This window comes from Cyclopterus lumpus, chromosome 5 (assembly GCF_009769545.1).
Source record: "Cyclopterus lumpus isolate fCycLum1 chromosome 5, fCycLum1.pri, whole genome shotgun sequence".
Taxonomy (NCBI): domain Eukaryota; kingdom Metazoa; phylum Chordata; class Actinopteri; order Perciformes; family Cyclopteridae; genus Cyclopterus; species Cyclopterus lumpus.
This window is the reverse complement of record NC_046970.1, coordinates 26,075,223-26,095,222: the sequence shown is the minus strand read 5'-3', so window position 1 is coordinate 26,095,222 and position 20,000 is coordinate 26,075,223. Positions and strand designations below refer to the sequence as shown.

Here is a 20,000-nt window from a genome sequence, read left to right as displayed (position 1 = left end):
ATGTGTGTGTGTATCTCCAGGTAGGGCATCCAGAACTACGGCCCCCCCAGCAGCTGCCCGTTTCGTCCCAGTCCGACACGCAGCGACCTACGGGAAGCTGTTTTGGTTCTGGTGATCATCGGCTCCGTCTGCATGGTCATCATCACCTCTGGGTTCATCTACATCTGCTGGCAGAGACGGCCGCCGGCCACCAAGACCACGGTGGGTCGGCGTGAAGCATAGACTTCTATACAACCAGAGGAGTCGCCCCCTGGTGGTCAGTAGAGATAATGCAGCTTTAACACATGAAGCATAGACTTCTATACAACCGGAGGAGTCGCCCCCTGGTGGTCAGGAGAGAGAATGCAGCTTTAACACATGAAGCATATACTTCTATACAACCGGAGGAGTCGCCCCCTGGTGGTCAGGAGAGAGAATGCAGCTTTAACACATGAAGCATAGACTTCTATACAACCGGAGGAGTCCGCCCCCTGGTTTATTTGTCACATGAGTTAAATGTCATACATACTTTTACTTTGGGTACTTTAAGTTTTATTTGTATGCTGATACTTTTGTATTGATGAATGCAGTATTAGTACACTGTAGTGATACTTTTTTGTACTGCAGTTAAACATCTAAATACTTTTTTCAAGACTTACTCTTTCAAAATAAAAAGTTTAGTTAGTTGGACCTTTATTTTCTTTTGCCTTTGCTTCAGTTCACGCTGAGGAACTTCGCTTTGTGGAGAACAGTTGCCACGACAACCCACGCTGGACGTGGACCAATGACAACCAGCCCGAGATGCGAGAGAAAGAAGCCGAGCACCAATGGGCTTGGCGGGGGGCGGGGAGGAGGGCAGTCGCTGGCAGGTGATTGGATGACTCTTTATGTCCAGATAGACCCAGGACCAGGGTCTAGATAGAACCGCTTGATATAGATCTGATGTTCTCCTTTTGCTCCTCTTTAGGTGTTCGTCAATCAAGCAGCAACGGAGGAGGAAGAGGAGGAGGAGGAGGAGCAGGACACACATCTCTGATGCACGAAGAGGAAGAGGAGAAGGTCTTTGATAGACTGATGAGAGGTGGAGCCTAGAGGGTGGTGGTAGAGGAAACAGAGGAGTCATGAGGCTCAGAGGAGGTCCCCAGGTGAACCTGTAGGAGACTCGTGAAGCTGCATGATGTGAGAGCGCCTCACGCTTCGCTCCGTTTCCTCCTCAGATGTCTGAAGCTACAGCAGAAGGTCTGGGAGTCACGGCCTCAAAGAGGCAGCTTCGCTTTACGGCACTTTAAGTCCGTTGACTAAACGGCTCCAACGGGGGAAAGAAGAGCAGACCTCACTTGTACTCAAAAGTACAACTTTGTGCTACTTTCATTTTCATCTGAACGCTATGAAATTAATGTACAAATATCCTCATTACTGCAGATAAAACTACCCAAAGGTGTATAAATATCCCTCTACGCGTTCTGTGGTTATGACGCAATAACTCAAAACATAAGAATGTTACGCTTTGTCTTCATCGCTCAAGTAGTACTTTGAATGTCAGTATTTATGGAGTATTTCTCTTCATTTCACTGTAAGAAACTCCTAAAGTGTAATGAATGACAACGGTGCTCAGCTTCTCAGAATCAGACACTTTGAACGTGGGTTTTAGGCGTAATGAAATGCTGCATCTTGTTACATGTTTATACAGAGATTACGTTCTCCCTGCTGAGGACGTTCTCCCTGCTGAGGACGTTTTACCTGCTGAGGACGTTCTCCCTGCTGAGGACGTTCTCCCTGCTGAGGACGTTTACTGCTGAGGACGTTCTCCCTGCTGAGGACGTTTACCTGCTGAGGACGTTCTCCCTGCTGAGGACGTTTTACCTGCTGAGGACGTCTCCCTGCTGAGGACGTTTTACCCTGCTGAGGACGTTCTCCCTGCTGAGACGTTTTACCTGCTGAGGACGTTCTCCCTGCTGAGGACGTTCTCCCTGCTGAGGACGTTTCCCTGCTGAGGACGTTTTACCTGCTGAGGACGTTCTCCCTGCTGAGGACGTTTTACCTGCTGAGGACGTTCTCCCTGCTAAGGACGTTTACCTGCTGAGGACGTTCTCCCTGCTGAGGACGTTCTCCGTTCGCTCTACAGTTGTGTGACGCTACGTTCGACTAATGTGCTTTTTGAAATAGTGTTGGAATGGCTGCTGAAGCAATGACACCGTGGGCGAGCATTTAGAAGCATGAAATTACCGGTTGCACCAAACCCAAGTCCCTTGATGTGTTAATGAGTCGCTTTAATCAAGGAATACATTCAATCAATACGTTCATGTTCGAGTCACTACGATTTAATGCATCATGTCTGAGTCCAATTCGAGTCACTACGTTTCATGTCCGAGTCAATACATTCATGTTCGAGTCACTACGTTCATGTCCGAGTCACTATGTTCATGTACGAGTCACTATGTTCATGTCCGAGTCAATACCGTTCATGTCCGAGTCAATACGTTCATGTCCGAGTCACTACGTTCATGTACGAGTCACTATGTTCATGTTCGAGTCAATACCTTTCATGTCCGAGTCAATACCTTTCATGTCAGAGTCACTATGTTCATGTTCGAGTCACTATGTTCATGTCCGAGGTCAACTACGTTCATGTACGAGTCACTATGTTCATGTACGAGTCACTATGTTCATGTCCGAGTCAATACTTTCATGTCCGAGTTCAATACCTTTCATGTCCGAGTCAATACCTTTCATGTCCGAGTCACTACGTTCATGTCCGAGTCACTACGTCGAGTCACTACGTGCATGTCCCGAGTCAATACGTTCACTGTCCGAGTCAATACCTTTCATGTCCGAGTCACTACCTTTCATGTCCGAGTCAATACCGTTCATGTCCGAGTCAATACGTTCATGTCCGAGTCACTACGTTCATGTTCGAGTCACTACGTTCATGTTTCGAGTCACTACGTTCATGTTCGAGTCAATACGTTCATGTCCGAGTCACTACGTTCATGTCCGAGTCAATACCTTTCATGTCCGAGTCACTACCTTTCATGTCCGAGTCACTATGTTCATTTTCCGAGTCACTATGTTCATGTCCGAGTCAAATACGTTCATGTCAGAGTCACTATGTTCATGTCCGAGTCACTACGTTCATGTTCGAGTCACTATGTTCATTTCCGAGTCACTATGTTCATGTCCGAGTCAATACGTTCATGTCCGAGTCAATATGTTTCATTTCCGAGTCACTATGTTCATGTCCGAGTCAATACGTTCATGTCAGAGTCACTATGTTCATGTCCGAGGTCACTACCTTTCATGTCCGAATCACTATGTTCATTTCCGAGTCAATACGTTCATGTCCGAGTCAATACCTTTCATGTCCCGAGTCCACTACCTTCTCATGTCCGAGTCACTATGTTCATTTCCGAGTCACTATGTTCATGTACGAGTCACTACGTTCATGTCCGAGTCACTATGTTCATTTCCGAGTCACTATGTTCATGTACGAGTCACTACGTTCATGTCAGAGTCACTATGTTCATTTCCGAGTCACTATGTTAATGTACGAGTCACTACGTTCATGTCAGAGTCACTATGTTCATGTCCGAGTCAATATGTTCATTTCCGAGTCACTATGTTCATGTACGAGTCACTATGTTCATGTCCGAGTCACTATGTTCATGTCCGAGTCACTATGTTCATTTCCGAGTCACTATGTTCATTTCCGAGTCACTATGTTCATGTCCGAGTCACTACGTTCATGTCAGAGTCACTATGTTCATGTCAGAGTCACTACGTTCATGTCCGAGTCACTACGTTCATGTCCGAGTCACTACGTTCATGTCAGAGTCACTATGTTCATGTCAGAGTCACTATGTTCATGTCAGAGTCACTATGTTCATGTCCGAGTCACTATGTTCATGTCAGAGTCACTACGTTCATGTCCGAGTCACTACGTTCATGTCCGAGTCACTATGTTCATGTCAGAGTCACTACGTTCATGTCAGAGTCACTACGTTCATGTCCGAGTCACTACGTTCATGTCCGAGTCAATACGTTCATGTCCGAGTCACTACGTTCATGTCCGAGTCACTACGTTCATGTCAGAGTCACTATGTTCATGTCCGAGTCAATACGTTCATGTCAGAGTCACTATGTTCATGTCCGAGTCACTATGTTCATGTCCGAGTCAATACGTTCACAGGGCAAAGGGCTGCGGCTCGGAATGGAACCCGGGTCTCTGCCGAGGACTCCGCCTGTTGTCACAGGTCGTGTTGCCCGTCTGCTTGTTGCCTTCAGCTCTTTCTCCAACAACACAGTTCATGGCTTCACTGTCAGCTGTTTGTCAGAGCGTTCGATCAGAACCAATCAGCTTGCAGCTTTCACGCCTCTAAACTAAACGCTCCTGCTGCTACCAGATGTTTGTTTATTTCATTTTCCAAATTGTTTATTTACATGCATTTTGGTCACTTACTGTCTCACTCCTTTGTGTCATGAGTTAAATGGGAGAAATAAAGTCTGGACAAAATGTGATTTCTTTGTCATTTCTGGCTCCATCAACCCTGAACCGCTCAAGATAATAAACAGACGCAAGATTTATTGTGTTCCTCGTCGTTGTTTTAATTGTCACTGAATGCAATGAAAATACCAGAATCAAGAATGAGTTTGTCACAGGGTGTAACAGACAACGATGGAGGTCAATGGCACACACACATATATTACATTACATTATATCATTTAATGTAAACATATATATATATATATATATATATATATATATATATATAAAAACTAAATACTGCATTTATATATATACTAAATACTGCATGTCACACTCAATCAAAAGTATTTATGAAATCAGGCTGTGCTAGTTAAATTATACTAGCAATACAATAATTACTTTTATGTACACACTTTTAAAACATTTATCCTTGTTTTCTCTGTCCGTTTTCTCCTTCACAATAAAAGCCCCCGCTTCCCAGAGAGCTGTTACATTAACTCGATATCACATGTTACACTTACAACTCGGTATTGTTCCGTGTGGTCGCAGTACTCTCCGGAAGTAACGGACTACTTCCTCTAGCATGGCGCATTGCTGGAGGAAGTGACATGTGTTCAGGCAGCGCGCCGGCTGCCCGAGCTTTGCACCAGGGGTCCTTCGAGCTACCCGCTTGTTAGCTAGTTAGCTAGCCAGCATGCTACGTGCGCAGTCAGCGGCTGAAGGAACACGAGCCCGAAACATGAAACATGTCAGGTGGGTTCACTTTACCTACGAATACACTGAGACCCAGAGCACGAGCTCACAGCGGCACGAGGCGCTGTGAGCCGCGTGACGTCATGGACACGTTTACCACCTTTGTACTGTAGGCTAAGCTAAGCTAAGCTAGCGTGCTGTTCTTTAGTCTGTTGGTGGTTTATGTTAAAACAGGCTGGAAACAAGAGCTAATGTTAAAACAGGCTGTAAATAAGAACTAATGTTACAACAGGCTGTAAATAAGAGCTAATGTTAAAACAGGCTGTAAATAAGAGCTAATGTTAAAACAGGCTGTAAACAAGAACTAATGTTAAAACTGGCTGTAAATAAGAACTAATGTTAAAACAGGCTGTAAATAAGAGCTTCTAATGTTAAAACAGGCTGTAAATAAGAGCTTCTAGTGTTTAAAACAGGCTGTAAATAAGAACTAATGTTACAACAGGCTGTAAATAAGAACTATGTTACAACAGGCTTGTAATAAGAGCTAATGTTAAAACAGGCTGTAAATAAGAGCTAATGTTAAAACAGGCTGTAACAAGAACTAATGTTAAAACTGGCTGTAAATAAGAACTAATGTTAAAACAGGCTGTAAATAAGAGCTTCTAATGTTAAAACAGGCTGTAAATAAGAGCTAATGTTAAAACAGGCTGGAAATAAGAGTTAATGTTAAAACAGGCTGTAAACAAGAACTAATGTTAAAACTGGCTGTAAATAAGAACTAATGTTAAAAACAGGCTGGAAATAAGAACTAATGTTAAAACAGGCTGTAAATAAGAGCTTCTAATGTTAAAACAGGCTGTAAATAAGAGCTTCTAGTGTTAAAACAGGCTGTAAATAAGAGCTAATGTTAAAACAGGCTGGAAATAAGAGTTAATGTTAAAACAGGCTGTAAACAAGAACTAATGTTAAAACTGGCTGTAAATAAGAACTAATGTTAAAACAGGCTGTAAATAAGAGCTAATGTTAAAACAGGCTGTAAATAAGAACTAATGTTAAAACAGGCTGGAAACAAGAACTAATGTTAAAACAGGCTGTAAATAAGAGCTTCTAATGTTAAAACAGGCTGTAAATAAGAGCTTCTAGTGTTTAAAACAGGCTGTAATAAGAGCTAGATGTTAAAACAGGCTGTAAATAAGAGCTAATGTTTAAAACAGGCTGTAAATAAGAACTAATGTTAAAACAGGCTGTAAATAAGAACTAATGTTAAAACAGGCTGTAAATAAGAGCTAATGTTACAACAGGCTGTAAATAAGAGCTAATGTTAAAACAGGCTGTAAATAAGAGCTAATGTTACAACAGGCTGTAAATAAGAGCTAATGTTAAAACAGGCTGTAAATAAGAGCTAATGTTAAAACAGGCTGTAAATAAGAGCTAATGTTAAAACAGGGCTGGAAACAAGAGCTAATGTTAAAACAGGCTGTACAATAAGAACTAATGTTAAAACAGGCTGTAAATAAGAGCTAATGTTAAAACAGGCCTGTAAATAAGAACTAATGTTTAAAACAGGCTGGAAACAAGAGCTAATGTTTAAAACAGGCTGTAAATAAGAACTAATGTTAAAACAGGCTGTAAATAAGAACTAATGTTAAAACAGGCTGTAAATAAGAGCTTCTAGTGTTAAAAACAGGCCTGTAAATAAGGGCTAATGTTAAACAGGCTGGAAATAAGAGCTTCTAGTGTTAAAACAGGCTGGGAACAAGAACTAATGTTTAAAACAGGCTGGAAACAAGAGATGCTAATGTCTAAAACAGGCTGTAAATACGATCTTTTAATGCTGCATTAACATGTAAATAGTTCACTTTGAGCACCTGTTTTTTTATCATATATTCAGACTAACTCAGCGGACCTCTAATAATTACATTACATGTATTCTAAATATAATCTAACACGTCGCTGGGGAAAGATTTCACTCTTTTCTGGCACTAAATGAACCAAAGTCCGGTTTTAAGAAGCGGCTCCATTTAATATCAGTAATTAATACATCTTGTTTGTTGTAGCGCTGGCGAAACTAGCATCACGGGCTAAAGCAGATTTAAATAATTGACGTAATCGTTAGTTTTGGATTTTAACTCCTCAGACTTGTGTCCTCTGCAGCCTCCAGGGATGACCTGACACAGCGACCTCCGACCTCTCCTCCGTCACCCCAGTGACCCTCCCACATTCCACCGTCCGCTAAGATCGGTCTCCTCCTCCTGCAGAGACCCCCGACCCCCCCCGCGGACCCTCAGAGTCCGCCTGCCCCGCCGACAGGCGCCATGTATTGCCTCCAGTGGCTGCTCCCCGTGCTGCTCATCCCCAAACCGCTGAACCCGGCGCTGTGGTTCAACCACTCCATGTTCATGGGCTTCTACCTGCTCAGCTTCCTGCTGGAGAGGGAAGCCCTGCACCATCTGCGCCCTGGTCCTTCCTCGCGGCACTCTTTCCTCATCTGCTACAGCTGCTGGGGCAACTGCTTCCTGTACCACTGCCAGGACGCCGCGCTCCCGGATGCCGCCCCAGACCCGGCCATCGTTGGGACCTAGGGGCTAAAATATGAGGGCGGGCGGGGGGGGGGGCGGCATGGCTTTACTGGAGATTAAGTCCACCATGCTGTAAAGTGGGCGACGGCTGAGAGCTGTTGTCTCTGGAGGCTTTAGGGGGTCGTGTTGCTGAGAAGAGAGACAGGCCTGAGCAGGAAGAGACCCGTCAACAGGAAGGAGACCCCGTCAACAGGGAAGGAGACCCGTCAACAGGAAGGAGACCCCGTCAACAGGAAGGAGACCCGTCAACAGGAAGGAGACTCATTCACATTTCTGCAGCTTTCCCCTCCGGCGTCCTCGCCAACCGGTTCCTCTCTCGCCCGCCGCTCGTTCACCTCCTTCGCTGCCGGCCGCCGTTTCCTCCCCCAAACTGCCAAAACTCTCTCATCCCGCTGTGTGTGTGTGTGGCGTCTCTGGCAGCCAATGTTTGTTTGTCCAGCTCGTTGACAGACTTTGTACGCCAGCGAGTGTTCAAAAATAGTTGAGGGGCGTTTAGGCTTCCTCCCCCTCGAGGACACACAGACAATCGATGACGACGCTGTAAATACGTCCTCTTCCTCCTGGTCCTCCTCCATCCTTCCTCCTACCCTTAGAGTGAATGCGTCCTCCTCAACAATCTGAACTGGTTTCTTCTTCTTTGCTGGTTTTTGTTAGTTTGTTTTTTCTCGTGCATGGGTTGCTGTATCTTTCTCTTTTCTTTTTTCACGCATTAAGTTCACAAACGCATTTTAATTCTCGTCCTTGTGTGTGTGTGGGACTGTGTGTGTGTGACTGTGTGTGTGTGTGTGTGTTACTCAAGGCGACGTATCAGAAGAGGTATTATTAATAGCTGACGACGTGGTCGTAAAGTTTCCTTGTGAGTCGCTGGTGTTAAGCTGTGAAACACTAAGTTGTGGGGGGGGGTTCTCCTGTGTGTGCTGTGTGTGTGTGTGGGGGGGGGGTTCTCCTGTCGCGGTGCTGAACGTGCTCACTGCGTGCATTATTGCTATGTGTTTTATCTTAAATAAAGTTTTTTTTTCTCAACGTTTTTTCTCAACGTGTCAAAACTATATTTATTGCGGCGATTAAAGCCTTTTTAATATTAATTGCCCTGCAGAAAATAGTTATGTTGAGTGAATATTAATAAGCTACATGAGGGTATTACAACGTATTGATAAATGACCTAATATCTTTAATATAAATGAAATCAAAGCTCATCAACGATGAACTTCATCAAGAGAACGTTAACAATAATAATCGTTCTCCAGCTGGGAGAGAAACGTGAAGAGTCCTCGTCCTCCCTCTGGGTTCTTCAGGAGGGATATTAATGGGTTCTTCAAGAATTATATAGATATCTCATATATATTATATCATCTTAACTGATCAGACTTTAGCGCCCGTTGGACACATTCATCAATCAGTCGACTCGTGTTGATCTCTGGAGGCTGAAGTCCTCTCGTGGCTCCACGACGTCTTCACATGACTATTCCCAGTCTGAGAGGTACCAGTAGAGAGCTCCCAGTAGAGAGGTCCCAGTAGAGAGGTCCCAGTCTGAAGAGGGTCCCAGTCTGAGAGGTCCCAGTAGAGAGCTTCCCAGTCTGAGAGGTCCCATTATGAGAGGTCCCCATTATGAGAGGTCCCAGTAGAGAGCTCCCATTATGAGAGGTCCCAGTAGAGAGGTCCCAGTATGAGAGGTCCCAGTAGAGAGCTCCCAGTAGGTCCCAGTCTGAGAGGTCCCAGTCTGAGAGGTCCCAGTAGAGAGCTCCCAGTAGAGAGCTCCCAGTAGAGGGGTCCCAGTAGAGAGGTCCCAGTCTGAGAGGTCCCAGTAGAGAGCTCCCAGTATGAGAGGTCCCAGTAGAGGGGTCCCAGTAGAGAGCTCCCAGTAGAGAGGTCCCAGTAGAGAGCTCCCAGTAGAGAGGTCCCAGTAGAGGGGTCCCAGTAGAGAGGTCCCAGTCTGAGAGGTCCCAGTAGAGAGGTCCCAGTAGAGAGGTCCCAGTAGAGAGCTCCAGTAGAGAGGTCCCAGTAGAGAGCTCCCAGTAGAGAGGTCCCAGTAGAGAGCTCCCAGTAGAGGTCCCAGTAGAGGGGTCCCAGTAGAGAGGTCCCAGTCTGAGAGGTCCCAGTAGAGAGGTCCCAGTAGAGAGCTCCCAGTAGAGAGGTCCCAGTAGGTCCCAGTAGGTCCCAGTAGGTCCCAGTAGGTCCCAGTCTGTTCAGCTGCCTCACAGTTCATCACTCAGCCAGCAGAGGGCAGCACGGCCTGTTTCTGTGGTGAGAGGATGAACATCACTGAAGCTCACGATTAGTCCTGTGTTTATTTAATAATAATAATAATATGTCCTTTATTGACTACTGTGTTTATTGTTTTTATTTACTGTTTATTTATTGTGTTTATTTACTGTCTTGTGTTTTTAAGGGTCAGACTACAAAGCAGAGACATTCAAACATTCACAAACTTAATCAGCTGTTTTTCTTCTGTTTTTATATTTTAGGGAATTGAACAAAATGATGAAACAAAACAAAACACTGAAGAAATTTTAGAGAAAAAACAAATATCAATTCAGTAGAAAGTAATTGGTTCAAAGTTCACGTCATCGTTTTGCTCATCAAACATCTGAAGCTCTTCTGCTTTGATGTTAAGACAATTTCTCAAGTAGGTGAAAGTAGTTTATAGCTCCTCCTCTTCTTTATGCAAAACATTCAGGTTCCCAGTAAAGTCTCTTCTCATTGGATGAAGCCTCAGCTTCCTGGTTCTCCTGAAACACGTGACCCAGACGTCAGTCAGGATCAACTGAGACCCGTCGTGTCCAAAGACCTCGTTCAGGTCTAGGACCCGGTTCCTACAGGAAGGTAGTCTCAGTCTCTTGGTTCTGGTAGAACTCCTCCTTGCATCTCAGTGGACAGCTGGTCCATCCTCTGGAAGGCAGGTAGCCCTTTTTTACCTGCACGAGGACAGGTAGATAATATAAAGTGATGACATCACCTTGAAGATAAAAGATGATGTCATCAACATTATGAACATCGTACCGAAGGAGAGCACCGCTTCTCTGGCGGCGCTGCAGAGGTCCTCATCCCCTGAGCTCCACAGGTCTGCTATGTGGTCCACGCTCTCTGTCGCCTACACACACACACACACACACACACACACACACATGCACGGCGGTTGATATTTCTGTTATGTTATGTGTGTGTGTGTGTGTGTGTGTGTGTGGTGTGTGTGTTGTGTCTGTGTGTGAGAGGAGCTCACCATGAGGCATTTAAGAGCCATACATGAGCCTTGTTGGATCTGAACATCAGTGCTTTTCAAACTCTCGGTGTAGTAAACCAGGGCCTGGAGGAGGAGGAGGAGGAAGAGGAGGAGAAGGAGGAAGAGCAGGATTTCAACAAAGACACAGAAATGAGAAGCTGTCATTGGATTTGTTTTCACATGAGAGGTAAGAAATAACAAGACACTTGTTGATCAGCTGTAAAGTTCATAGAAACATTAGCATGCTAACCTATTAAACTAGTAAACATTATCATGCTAACCTAGTAAACTAGTAAACATGATCATGCTAACCTAGTAAACTAGTAAACATCATGCTAACCTATTAAACTAGTAAACATTATCATGCTAACCTAGTAGCTAACCTAGTAAACATTATCATGCTAACCTATTAAACATTATCATGCTAACCTAGTAAACTAGTAAACATTATCATGCTAACCTAGTAAACATGATCATGTTAACCTATTAAACTAGTAAACATGATCATGCTAACCTAGTAAACTAGTAAACATTATCATGCTAACCTATTAAACTAGTAAACGTTATCATGCTAACCTAGTAGCTAACCTAGTAAACATTATCATGCTAACCTAGTAAACATTATCATGCTAACCTATTAAACTAGTAAACATTATCATGCTAACCTAGTAAACTAGTAAACATGATCATGCTAACCTAGTAAACTAGTAAACATGATCATGCTAACCTAGTAAACTAGTAAACATCATGCTAACCTATTAAACTAGTAAACATTATCATGCTAACCTAGTAGCTAACCTAGTAAACATTATCATGCTAACCTAGTAAACTAGTAAACATTATCATGCTAACCTAGTAAACATGATCATGCTAACCTATTAAACTAGTAAACATGATCATGCTAACCTAGTAAACTAGTAAACATTATCATGCTAACCTATATAAACTAGTAAACGTTATCATGCTAACCTAGTAGCTAACCTAGTAAACATTATCATGCTAACCTAGTAAACATTATCATGCTAACCTATTAAACTAGTAAACATTATCATGCTAACCTAGTAAACATTATCATGCTAACCTAGTAAACTAGTAAACATGATCATGCTAACCTAGTAAACTAGTAAACATTATCATGCTAACCTATTAAACTAGTAAACATTATCATGCTAACCTAGTAAACATTATCATGCTAACCTATTAAACTAGTAAACATTATCATGCTAACCTATTAAACATTATCATGCTAACCTATTAAACTAGTAAACATTATCATGCTAACCTATTAAACTAGTAAACATTATCATGCTAACCTATTAAACTAGTAAACATTATCATGCTAACCTAGTAGCTAACCTAGTAAACATTATCATGCTAACCTATTAAACATTATCATGCTAACCTAGTAAACTAGTAAACATTATCATGCTAACCTAGTAAACATTATCATGCTAACCTAGTAAACTAGTAAACATGATCATGCTAACCTATTAAACTAGTAAACATTATCATGCTAACCTAGTAAACTAGTAAACATATCATGCTAACCTAGTAAACATTAGCATGCTGGGTAATGCACCTGGGTCCTGAAGGCCTTGCAGGCTGCAGCCCTGCAGAGACAGCTGGCTGCAGCTTTGCAGACTTTGTGGTTGGAGTCGACCTGCAGGGCGGCCAGAGTCTGCAGCGTGCATCCTAGTGGGAGGAGCTCCACCATGCTCCGCCCCCCTCATCTTATTTAGAGTCCGCCTCCGTTTTGGGGCTCCTCAGGGCTGACAGGATGTACTCTGAAACAGACCGTCAGCAGATTCAATTAACCGGTTCTATGACTCATTTAACCTTCTATGACCTTGTGTGGACCTCCAGTTAGTGTTGAATCAATAACTGTTGATCCAGAAAGTTCTCCTGTTGTTCTTCTGTATATAAATATATATATTTATATGTTTAAAGATGGAGGAGCAACCTTCTCTGGAGAGCCGTGAGTAATGTGCTCTCCCAGCTCCTGGAGGCTCCAGCGCTTCAGATACGACCACAGCTGGAAGATGGTCACTCTCTCTGGGCTGCAGACCTGACGAGGGACTGGGCACCGACCGGCAGGAGGTCTGGAGCTGCTGCAGGAGCTGAGAGAACACTGAGGAGGAAGAGGAGGAGGAGGTGGTTGAGGAGGAGGTGGTTGAGGGGGAGGGGGAGGAGGAGGAGGAGGAGACTCAGACTAATCAATGCGCGTCATTTGAGTTGCAAGGCCTTTTGGTGAGATGTGGCTGGTCAGGCCTGCTGCACGAGGAGGAGATGATGACATCATCATAAAGCGACCCGGCCGCCAGGTGTACCTCTGTCCGCCTGGCCGCGCTGCTTGGCCTCCACCTTGTGGGTGAAGCGCTTCTTCAGGGTCCTGCAGAACCGGCTCGAGACGCAGCAGAACGGAGCGCCGCCGTCCGCCACGCACTCCTCCCAGAACAGCAGCACCTCCCTCGTCCTCTGGGCCTCCGGGAGGACTGAAGACGAAGAGGACGAAGAGCTCGTGGTTAGAGACCACCAGTACTCATGTTCACTGAGCAGAGCCTGAATGCATCATAGTGTAACGGAGCAGAGCCTGAACGCATCATAGTGTAACGGAGCAGAGTCACATGTTCTATGATCACATGTTCTACTGATCACATGTTCTATGATCACATGTTCTATGATCACATGTTCTAGTGATCACATGTTCTATGATCACATGTTCTACTGGTCACATGTTCTAGTGATCACATGTTCTATGATCACATGTTCTACTGATCACATGTTCTACTGAACACATGTTCTACTGAACACATGTTCTATGATCACATGTTCTAGTGATCACATGTTCTATGATCACATGTTCTATGATCACATGTTCTAGTGATCACATGTTCTATGATCACATGTTCTACTGGTCACATGTTCTAGTGATCACATGTTCTACTGGTCACATGTTCTACTGATCACATGTTCTACTGAACACATGTTCTACTGAACACATATTCTACTGATCACATGTTCTACTGATCACATGTTCTACTGATCACATGTTCTATGATCACATGTTCTACTGAACACATGTTCTACTGATCACATGTTCTACTGATCACATGTTCTACTGAACACATGTTCTACTGAACACATATTCTACTGATCCACATGGTTCTACTGATCACATGTTCTACTGAAACACATGTTCTACTGATCACATGTTCTACTGAACACATGTTCTACTGATCACATGTTCTATGATCACATGTTCTACTGAACACATGTTCTACTGATCACATGTTCTATGATCACATGTTCTACTGATCACATGCTAACAGACTCACCGTCGGCAGCCGAGACGCCGCCGTGCTTCTCCAGCAGCAAGCAGCTGATGCTCCTCAGGACGTCGGCCTGGAGGCTCATCTCCTGCAGCAGCTCCGTCCGGGTCGGGCTGAAGTCGGTCGTCCTGATGGTCTGAGGAGACGGTGTGTGTGTTTGTGTGTGTGTGTGTGTATGTGTGTGTGTGTGTGTCGGACATTAAGAAGAGACACAAAAGACGTGACGCACAACAGACGCACACACGTACCTGCAGCAGTATGCAACAGAGGTCCAGGTGTGTCTCAAGAGCCTGGTCCAGACTCCAATTCCCAGAAGTCAGAGGGGCGACGCCCAATCTCTCCTCAGAAGTCGATGGTCCTAGTCTCCTCAGACTGGTGCAGACGGAGGAGAGGTTCACATATCGGCGTTGCGTATTGATTATTGATCTGTGATCGACTCACCCGCTGCATTTCCAGCCTCACGCTGCCCAGACAGGAAGCGTCATCGTCATGTGACAGGAAGTCAAAGCTGCCCAGGACTTCTTCCACGTCTTCCTCCTCTGAAGATGAGCCTCTCAGCAGAGAGAGGTCGTTCTGCGTGGGGGGGTACACCATGTACTTATACACGTGTACACACAAGCTGTGTGTACACGTGTATAAGTACACACGGGTACCTTCAGGATGGTCGCCAGGTGCAGGACCTGCTGGTCCAGGCCTCTCAGCTCCCTTCTCAGAGCCGCTCCGGTTCTTCAACGTCTCCTCCAGCTCCGCCATCAGGGTTCCTAGCCGGACGGCGAGGGCCCCGCGCCGGGCAACGCTCGGGGGCGGGGCGGCGGCCGGGGGCAGAGTGGGGGGGGGTCGGGGGGGTTGGGGGGTCGGGGAATAAGACCGACATTTCTGGGGAGTCCTGCAACTTAAAACGTGGGGAGGTTTAAAATGAGTCCAGATAAAAGAAACACACTTTCTGTTGGAGCCTCCAGGGGGTTTACCTGAACTCCGGAGGGGGTCCTGGTCTGTGCTCTGTCTGAGGAGGTCTGGAGTTCTGGACCTGGGGGGACAGAGAGCCCACCTCCCTGGGAATGGAGAGGGGAGCACCACTCCCCCCCCTCCTCCTTCTCCTCCGTGGACAGGTCCAGGAGGGACATCTGGGTCGGGCTTCCCCCCCAGACTGGTGCCCTGGCTGGAGGGGTAGCTGGGAGTCCGCCTGAGACTAGAGGAACAGGGTTTCATGTTGTTGACCCACAGAGGAGACCCTGCAGGTCTGGGTCTCTAGGGGGTCTCTACGGGGCCCTCTTCAGTTTTATAACAATCTTTTAAAGCAAACTACCCTCATTCAGAGCTGCACAAAAAGAAACATTATAATGATTATTATTATTATTTATAAAAACAGATGTGTTCTGTGAAGCCTGATACCTGAAGGGGCTCTGGGCGCCGGGGTGTCGGCGTGGCGACGGCGTGCGACGGGTCGGACAGGTAGCTGACCAGAGACACGCCTCCTCTGATTGGTCGACCTCTGGACACCAGAGACGAGCTGTCTGGGTCCTGCATCATCGAGTGCTGAGGAGGAGGGAGCCATGAGGAGGTTGTGTGGTGTGTGCCTGTGATGTGTGGTGTGTGTGTGTGTGTGTCCTGTGTGTGTGTGTGTGTGTGTAGTGTGTGTAGTGTGTGTGTGTGTGTAGTGCGTGTGTGTAGTGTGTGTGTGTAGTGTGTGTAGTGTGTGTGTGTGTGTGTGTAGTGTGTGTAGTGTGTAGTGTGTGTATTGTGTGTGTGTGTGTGTGTAGTGTGTGTAGTGTGTGTGTGTGTAGTGTGTGTAGTGTGTGTGTAGTGTGTGTGTGTGTGTGTAGTGTGTGTGTGTGTGTAGTGTGTGTAGTGTGTGCGTGTGTGTGTGTGTAGTGTGTGTAGTGTGTGTGTAATGTGTGTAGTGTGTAGTGTGTAGTGTGTGTGTGTGTGTGTGTAGTGTGTGTTTGTGTGTGTGTGTGTGTGTGTGTGTAGTGTGTGTGTGTGTAGTGTGTGTAGTGTGTGTAGTGTGTAGTGTGTGTAGTGTGTGTAGTGTGTGTGTGTGTGTAGTGTGTAGTGTGTGTAGTGTGTAGTGTGTGTAGTGTGTGTAGTGTGTGTGTGTGTGTGTAGTGTGTGTAGTGTGTGTAGTGTGTGTGTGTGTGTAGTGTGTGTAGTGTGTGTAGTGTGTGGTGTGTGTGTAGTGTGTGTAGTGTGTGTGTAGTGTGTGTGTGTGTGTAGTGTGTGTAGTGTGTGTGGTGTGTAGTGTGTGTGTGTGTGTAGTGTGTAGTGTGTAGTGTGTGTAGTGTGTGTGTGTGTGTGTGTGTGTGTGTGTAGTGTGTGTGTGTAGTGTGTAGTGTGTGTAGTGTGTAGTGTGTAGTGTGTGTAGTGTGTGTGTGTGTGTGTACTCACTATGCAGTACGGGGTACTCGGTGCCGTCCAGCTGTAGACTGAAGTCTTCCTGCTGGACGGCCTCATCCTGTCAGAGCTGTCAAAGGGACTGCAGGTACAAATACACACATCAGGTACTAGTGATATCTAAAGGTACAAATACACACATCAGGTACTAATGATATCTAAAGGTACAAATACACACTATCAGGTACTAATGATATCTAAAGGTACAAATACACACATCAGGTACTAATGATATCTAAAGGTACAAATACACACATCAGGTACTAGTGTATGTGTGTGTGTGTAGTGTGTGTGTTGTGTGTGTGTTGTGTGTGTGTGTGGTGTGTGTTGTGTGTGTGTTGTGTGTGTGTGTGTAGTGTGTGTGTGTGTGTGTAATGTGTGTAGTGTGTGTGTGTGTGTGTGTGTAGTGTGTGTAGTGTGTGTGTGTGTGTGTAATGTGTGTAGTGTGTGTGTGTGTGTGTGTAGTGTGTGTGTGTGTGTAGTGTGTAGTGTGTGTGTGTGTGTAATGTGTGTGTAGTGTGTGTGTAGTGTGTGTGTGTGTAATGTGTGTTGTGTGTGTAGTGTGGTGTGTGTGTGTGTAGTGTGTGTGTGTGTGTCTGTGTGTGTCTGTGTGGTGTGTAGTGTGTGTGTAGTGTGTGTGTAGTGTGTGTGTGTGTGTGTGTGTAATGTGTGTAATGTGTGTAGTGTGTGTGTAATGTGTGTGTGTAGTGTGTGTGTAGTGTGTGTGTGTGTAGTGTGTGTGTGTGTGTAGTGTGTGTGTGTGTGTGTGTAGTGTGTGTGTGTGTAATGTGTGTGTAGTGTGTGTGTAATGTGTGTGTGTGTGTAATGTGTGTAATGTGTGTAATGTGTGTAGTGTGTGTAGTGTGTGTGTGTGTGTGTGTGTGTGTACCTCCAGGTGACCTCCAGCTGCAGCTTCAGGGTCCCCAGCTCCGTGACCTCCACCACCATCATCTGACTTCTCGCCACGAAGAAGTCTGCGCTGGCACACGTTACCATGCCGACCAGCAGCCAACCCAGACCCTTGGCCTCCGTCACCTGACCGGAGATTAGAAGGCTGCTGGTCTATGAAGCTCTGACCGGTTCAGGGCCCAACCTTCACCCCTCAGGTCTTCTGTGTGTGTCCAGGTGTAATGTTATTGTGTGTGTGTTACCTTGATCTCCAAGTGGTGGTGTATGGTGTGGGAGGAAGACCACCTCCTCTTCGTCCCACGACTGCGTGTCGGTCTGATTGGATCCTCCCCCTGATTCTCCATCGCTGGCGGCCCAATCGCACCACCACCTGGTCATGTGACATCACACGCCTTCAACATGAAACGTCACGCACACACACTACGCCCAAGTGATGATGATGATGATGATGATGATCTTCCTCACCTCGTACTGGTCTCCTAGGCAGAGCCGAGCGAAACCAATCAGACCTGTTGGTTCACACATTAGATAGTGTGTGAGTGTGTTTGTGTGTGTGCGTGAGTGTGAGGGAGTGTGTGTGTGTGTGTGTGTGTGTGTGTGCGTGTGTGTGAGTGAGTGTGAGTGAGTGAGTGTGTGGTGTGTGTGTGTGTGTTCACCCTTCATCTTGATGTGCAGCTCTCCCAGCAGGATTTCTAACTCTTCCTCCATTACTGACATAACCTGCAGAGAGAACGAGGTCAGAGGGAAACTAGCAGAATGTTAATTTTATATATATATATTATATATATATATATGAATAAATATATATAGTATATATATATATATATATTTATTCATATATATATTAAATATATGAATTAAATACTATATATATATATGAATAAATATATTTATATATATAGATATATATATATATATATAATGTATTATATAATCAATAATATATAACAAAAACAAAAAAGAAAGAAAAGATATATATATATATATATTAATTATTTACTGACTGAATGACTGTATGAATGACCGTATGAATGACTGCATGAATGAATGAATGAATGAATGCATGAATGGATGCATGAATGAATGGATGAATGAATGAATGGATGCATGAATGAATGGATGGATGGATGGATGAACGGATGAATGAATGGATGCATGAATGAATGGATGAATGAATGGATGAATGAATGAATGGATGGATGGAAGAACGGATGAATGAATGGATGAATGAATGGATGCATGAATGGATGAATGAATGAATGGATGGATGGAAGAACGGATGAATGAATGGATGCATGAATGAATGAATGCATGGATGAATGAATGGATGAATGAATGGATGGATGAATGGATGAATGAATGGATGCATGAATGAATGGATGAATGAATGAATGGATGCATGAATGAATGGATGAATGGATGGATGAACGGATGAATGAATGGATGAATGGATGGATGAACGGATGAATGAATGGATGCATGAATGGATGCATGAATGAATGGATGAATGAATGAATGGATGCATGAATGAATGGATGGATGGATGGATGAACGGATGAATGAATGGATGCATGAATGGATGCATGAATGGCTGCATGCCACCTGGAGGCTGTGCCGGTGGTTGCGGCTGAGCTCCAGCAGACTGTCTCTGGAGGCTCTGGAGGACGGAGACACGGAGAACGCTCGCTTCATGTTCACGGCTCCCTGAAGGAGCCTCCACTGGACCCAGTAGCTCTCATACAGCTCCTCCACCTGGAGACACACACACACCTGAGACACACATGGAGACACACACCTGGAGACACACACACACCTGAGACACACATGGAGACACACACCTGGAGACACACACACACCTGAGACACACATGGAGACACACACCTGGAGACACACACACACCTGAGACACACATGGAGACACACACCTGCAGACACACACTTGGGAGACACACACCTGGAGACACACACACACACACAAACACCTGTAGACACACACCTGGGAGACACACACCTGGAGACACACACACACACACAGCTGTAGACACACACCTGGAGACACACACACACCTGAGACACACATGGAGACACACACACACACACAGACACACACACACACACACACACACACACACACACACCTGTAGACACACACTTGGGAGACACACACCTGGAGACACACTCACACACCTGAGAGACACACCTGGGAGACACACACCTGGAGACACACACACACACCTGGAGACACACACACACACACACACCTGTAGACACACACTTGGGAGACACACACCTGGAGACACACCTGGGAGACACACACCTGGAGACACACACACATACCTGAGAGACACACCTGGGAGGACACACACCCGGAGACACACACACACACACCTGAGACACACACCTGGAGACACACACACA

The 20,000-nt window shown here is 45.3% G+C and overlaps 3 protein-coding genes across 3 annotated transcripts in view; 2 read left to right on the top strand and 1 right to left on the bottom strand.

Moving 5' to 3' along the window:
- Nucleotides 1–1,312, top strand: part of podxl2 (podocalyxin-like 2) — a 13,718-nt gene extending 12,406 nt beyond the window's left edge. Inside the window, 5 exon segments of the mRNA XM_034533287.1 lie at nucleotides 34–205; nucleotides 698–789; nucleotides 791–837; nucleotides 839–848; nucleotides 947–1,312. Of these exon segments, the coding sequence (XP_034389178.1) occupies nucleotides 34–205; nucleotides 698–789; nucleotides 791–837; nucleotides 839–848; nucleotides 947–1,015 (390 nt within the window). The 3' untranslated portion in view covers nucleotides 1,016–1,312.
- A 3,714-nt stretch (nucleotides 1,313–5,026) lies between these two features.
- Nucleotides 5,027–7,756, top strand: blcap (bladder cancer associated protein). Its single transcript, XM_034533240.1, is given in 4 exon segments — nucleotides 5,027–5,215; nucleotides 7,310–7,590; nucleotides 7,592–7,633; nucleotides 7,636–7,756. Coding segments are annotated over 3 exon segments (264 nt in total). The 5' UTR covers nucleotides 5,027–5,215; nucleotides 7,310–7,470; the 3' UTR covers nucleotides 7,738–7,756.
- Nucleotides 7,757–10,060: 2,304 nt separating this feature from the next.
- Nucleotides 10,061–20,000, bottom strand: part of ripor3 (RIPOR family member 3) — a 21,973-nt gene continuing 12,033 nt past the window's right edge. The window contains 25 exon segments of the mRNA XM_034532710.1: nucleotides 10,061–10,592; nucleotides 10,594–10,649; nucleotides 10,735–10,825; nucleotides 10,955–11,038; nucleotides 12,534–12,677; nucleotides 12,679–12,711; nucleotides 12,713–12,736; nucleotides 12,915–13,028; nucleotides 13,030–13,082; nucleotides 13,282–13,446; nucleotides 14,290–14,419; nucleotides 14,532–14,675; nucleotides 14,710–14,856; nucleotides 14,937–14,987; nucleotides 14,989–15,175; nucleotides 15,252–15,472; nucleotides 15,676–15,819; nucleotides 16,669–16,756; nucleotides 17,564–17,709; nucleotides 17,826–17,849; nucleotides 17,851–17,895; nucleotides 17,897–17,953; nucleotides 18,049–18,092; nucleotides 18,240–18,303; nucleotides 19,186–19,335. Of these exon segments, the coding sequence (XP_034388601.1) occupies nucleotides 10,548–10,592; nucleotides 10,594–10,649; nucleotides 10,735–10,825; nucleotides 10,955–11,038; nucleotides 12,534–12,677; nucleotides 12,679–12,711; nucleotides 12,713–12,736; nucleotides 12,915–13,028; nucleotides 13,030–13,082; nucleotides 13,282–13,446; nucleotides 14,290–14,419; nucleotides 14,532–14,675; nucleotides 14,710–14,856; nucleotides 14,937–14,987; nucleotides 14,989–15,175; nucleotides 15,252–15,472; nucleotides 15,676–15,819; nucleotides 16,669–16,756; nucleotides 17,564–17,709; nucleotides 17,826–17,849; nucleotides 17,851–17,895; nucleotides 17,897–17,953; nucleotides 18,049–18,092; nucleotides 18,240–18,303; nucleotides 19,186–19,335 (2,451 nt within the window). The 3' untranslated portion in view covers nucleotides 10,061–10,547.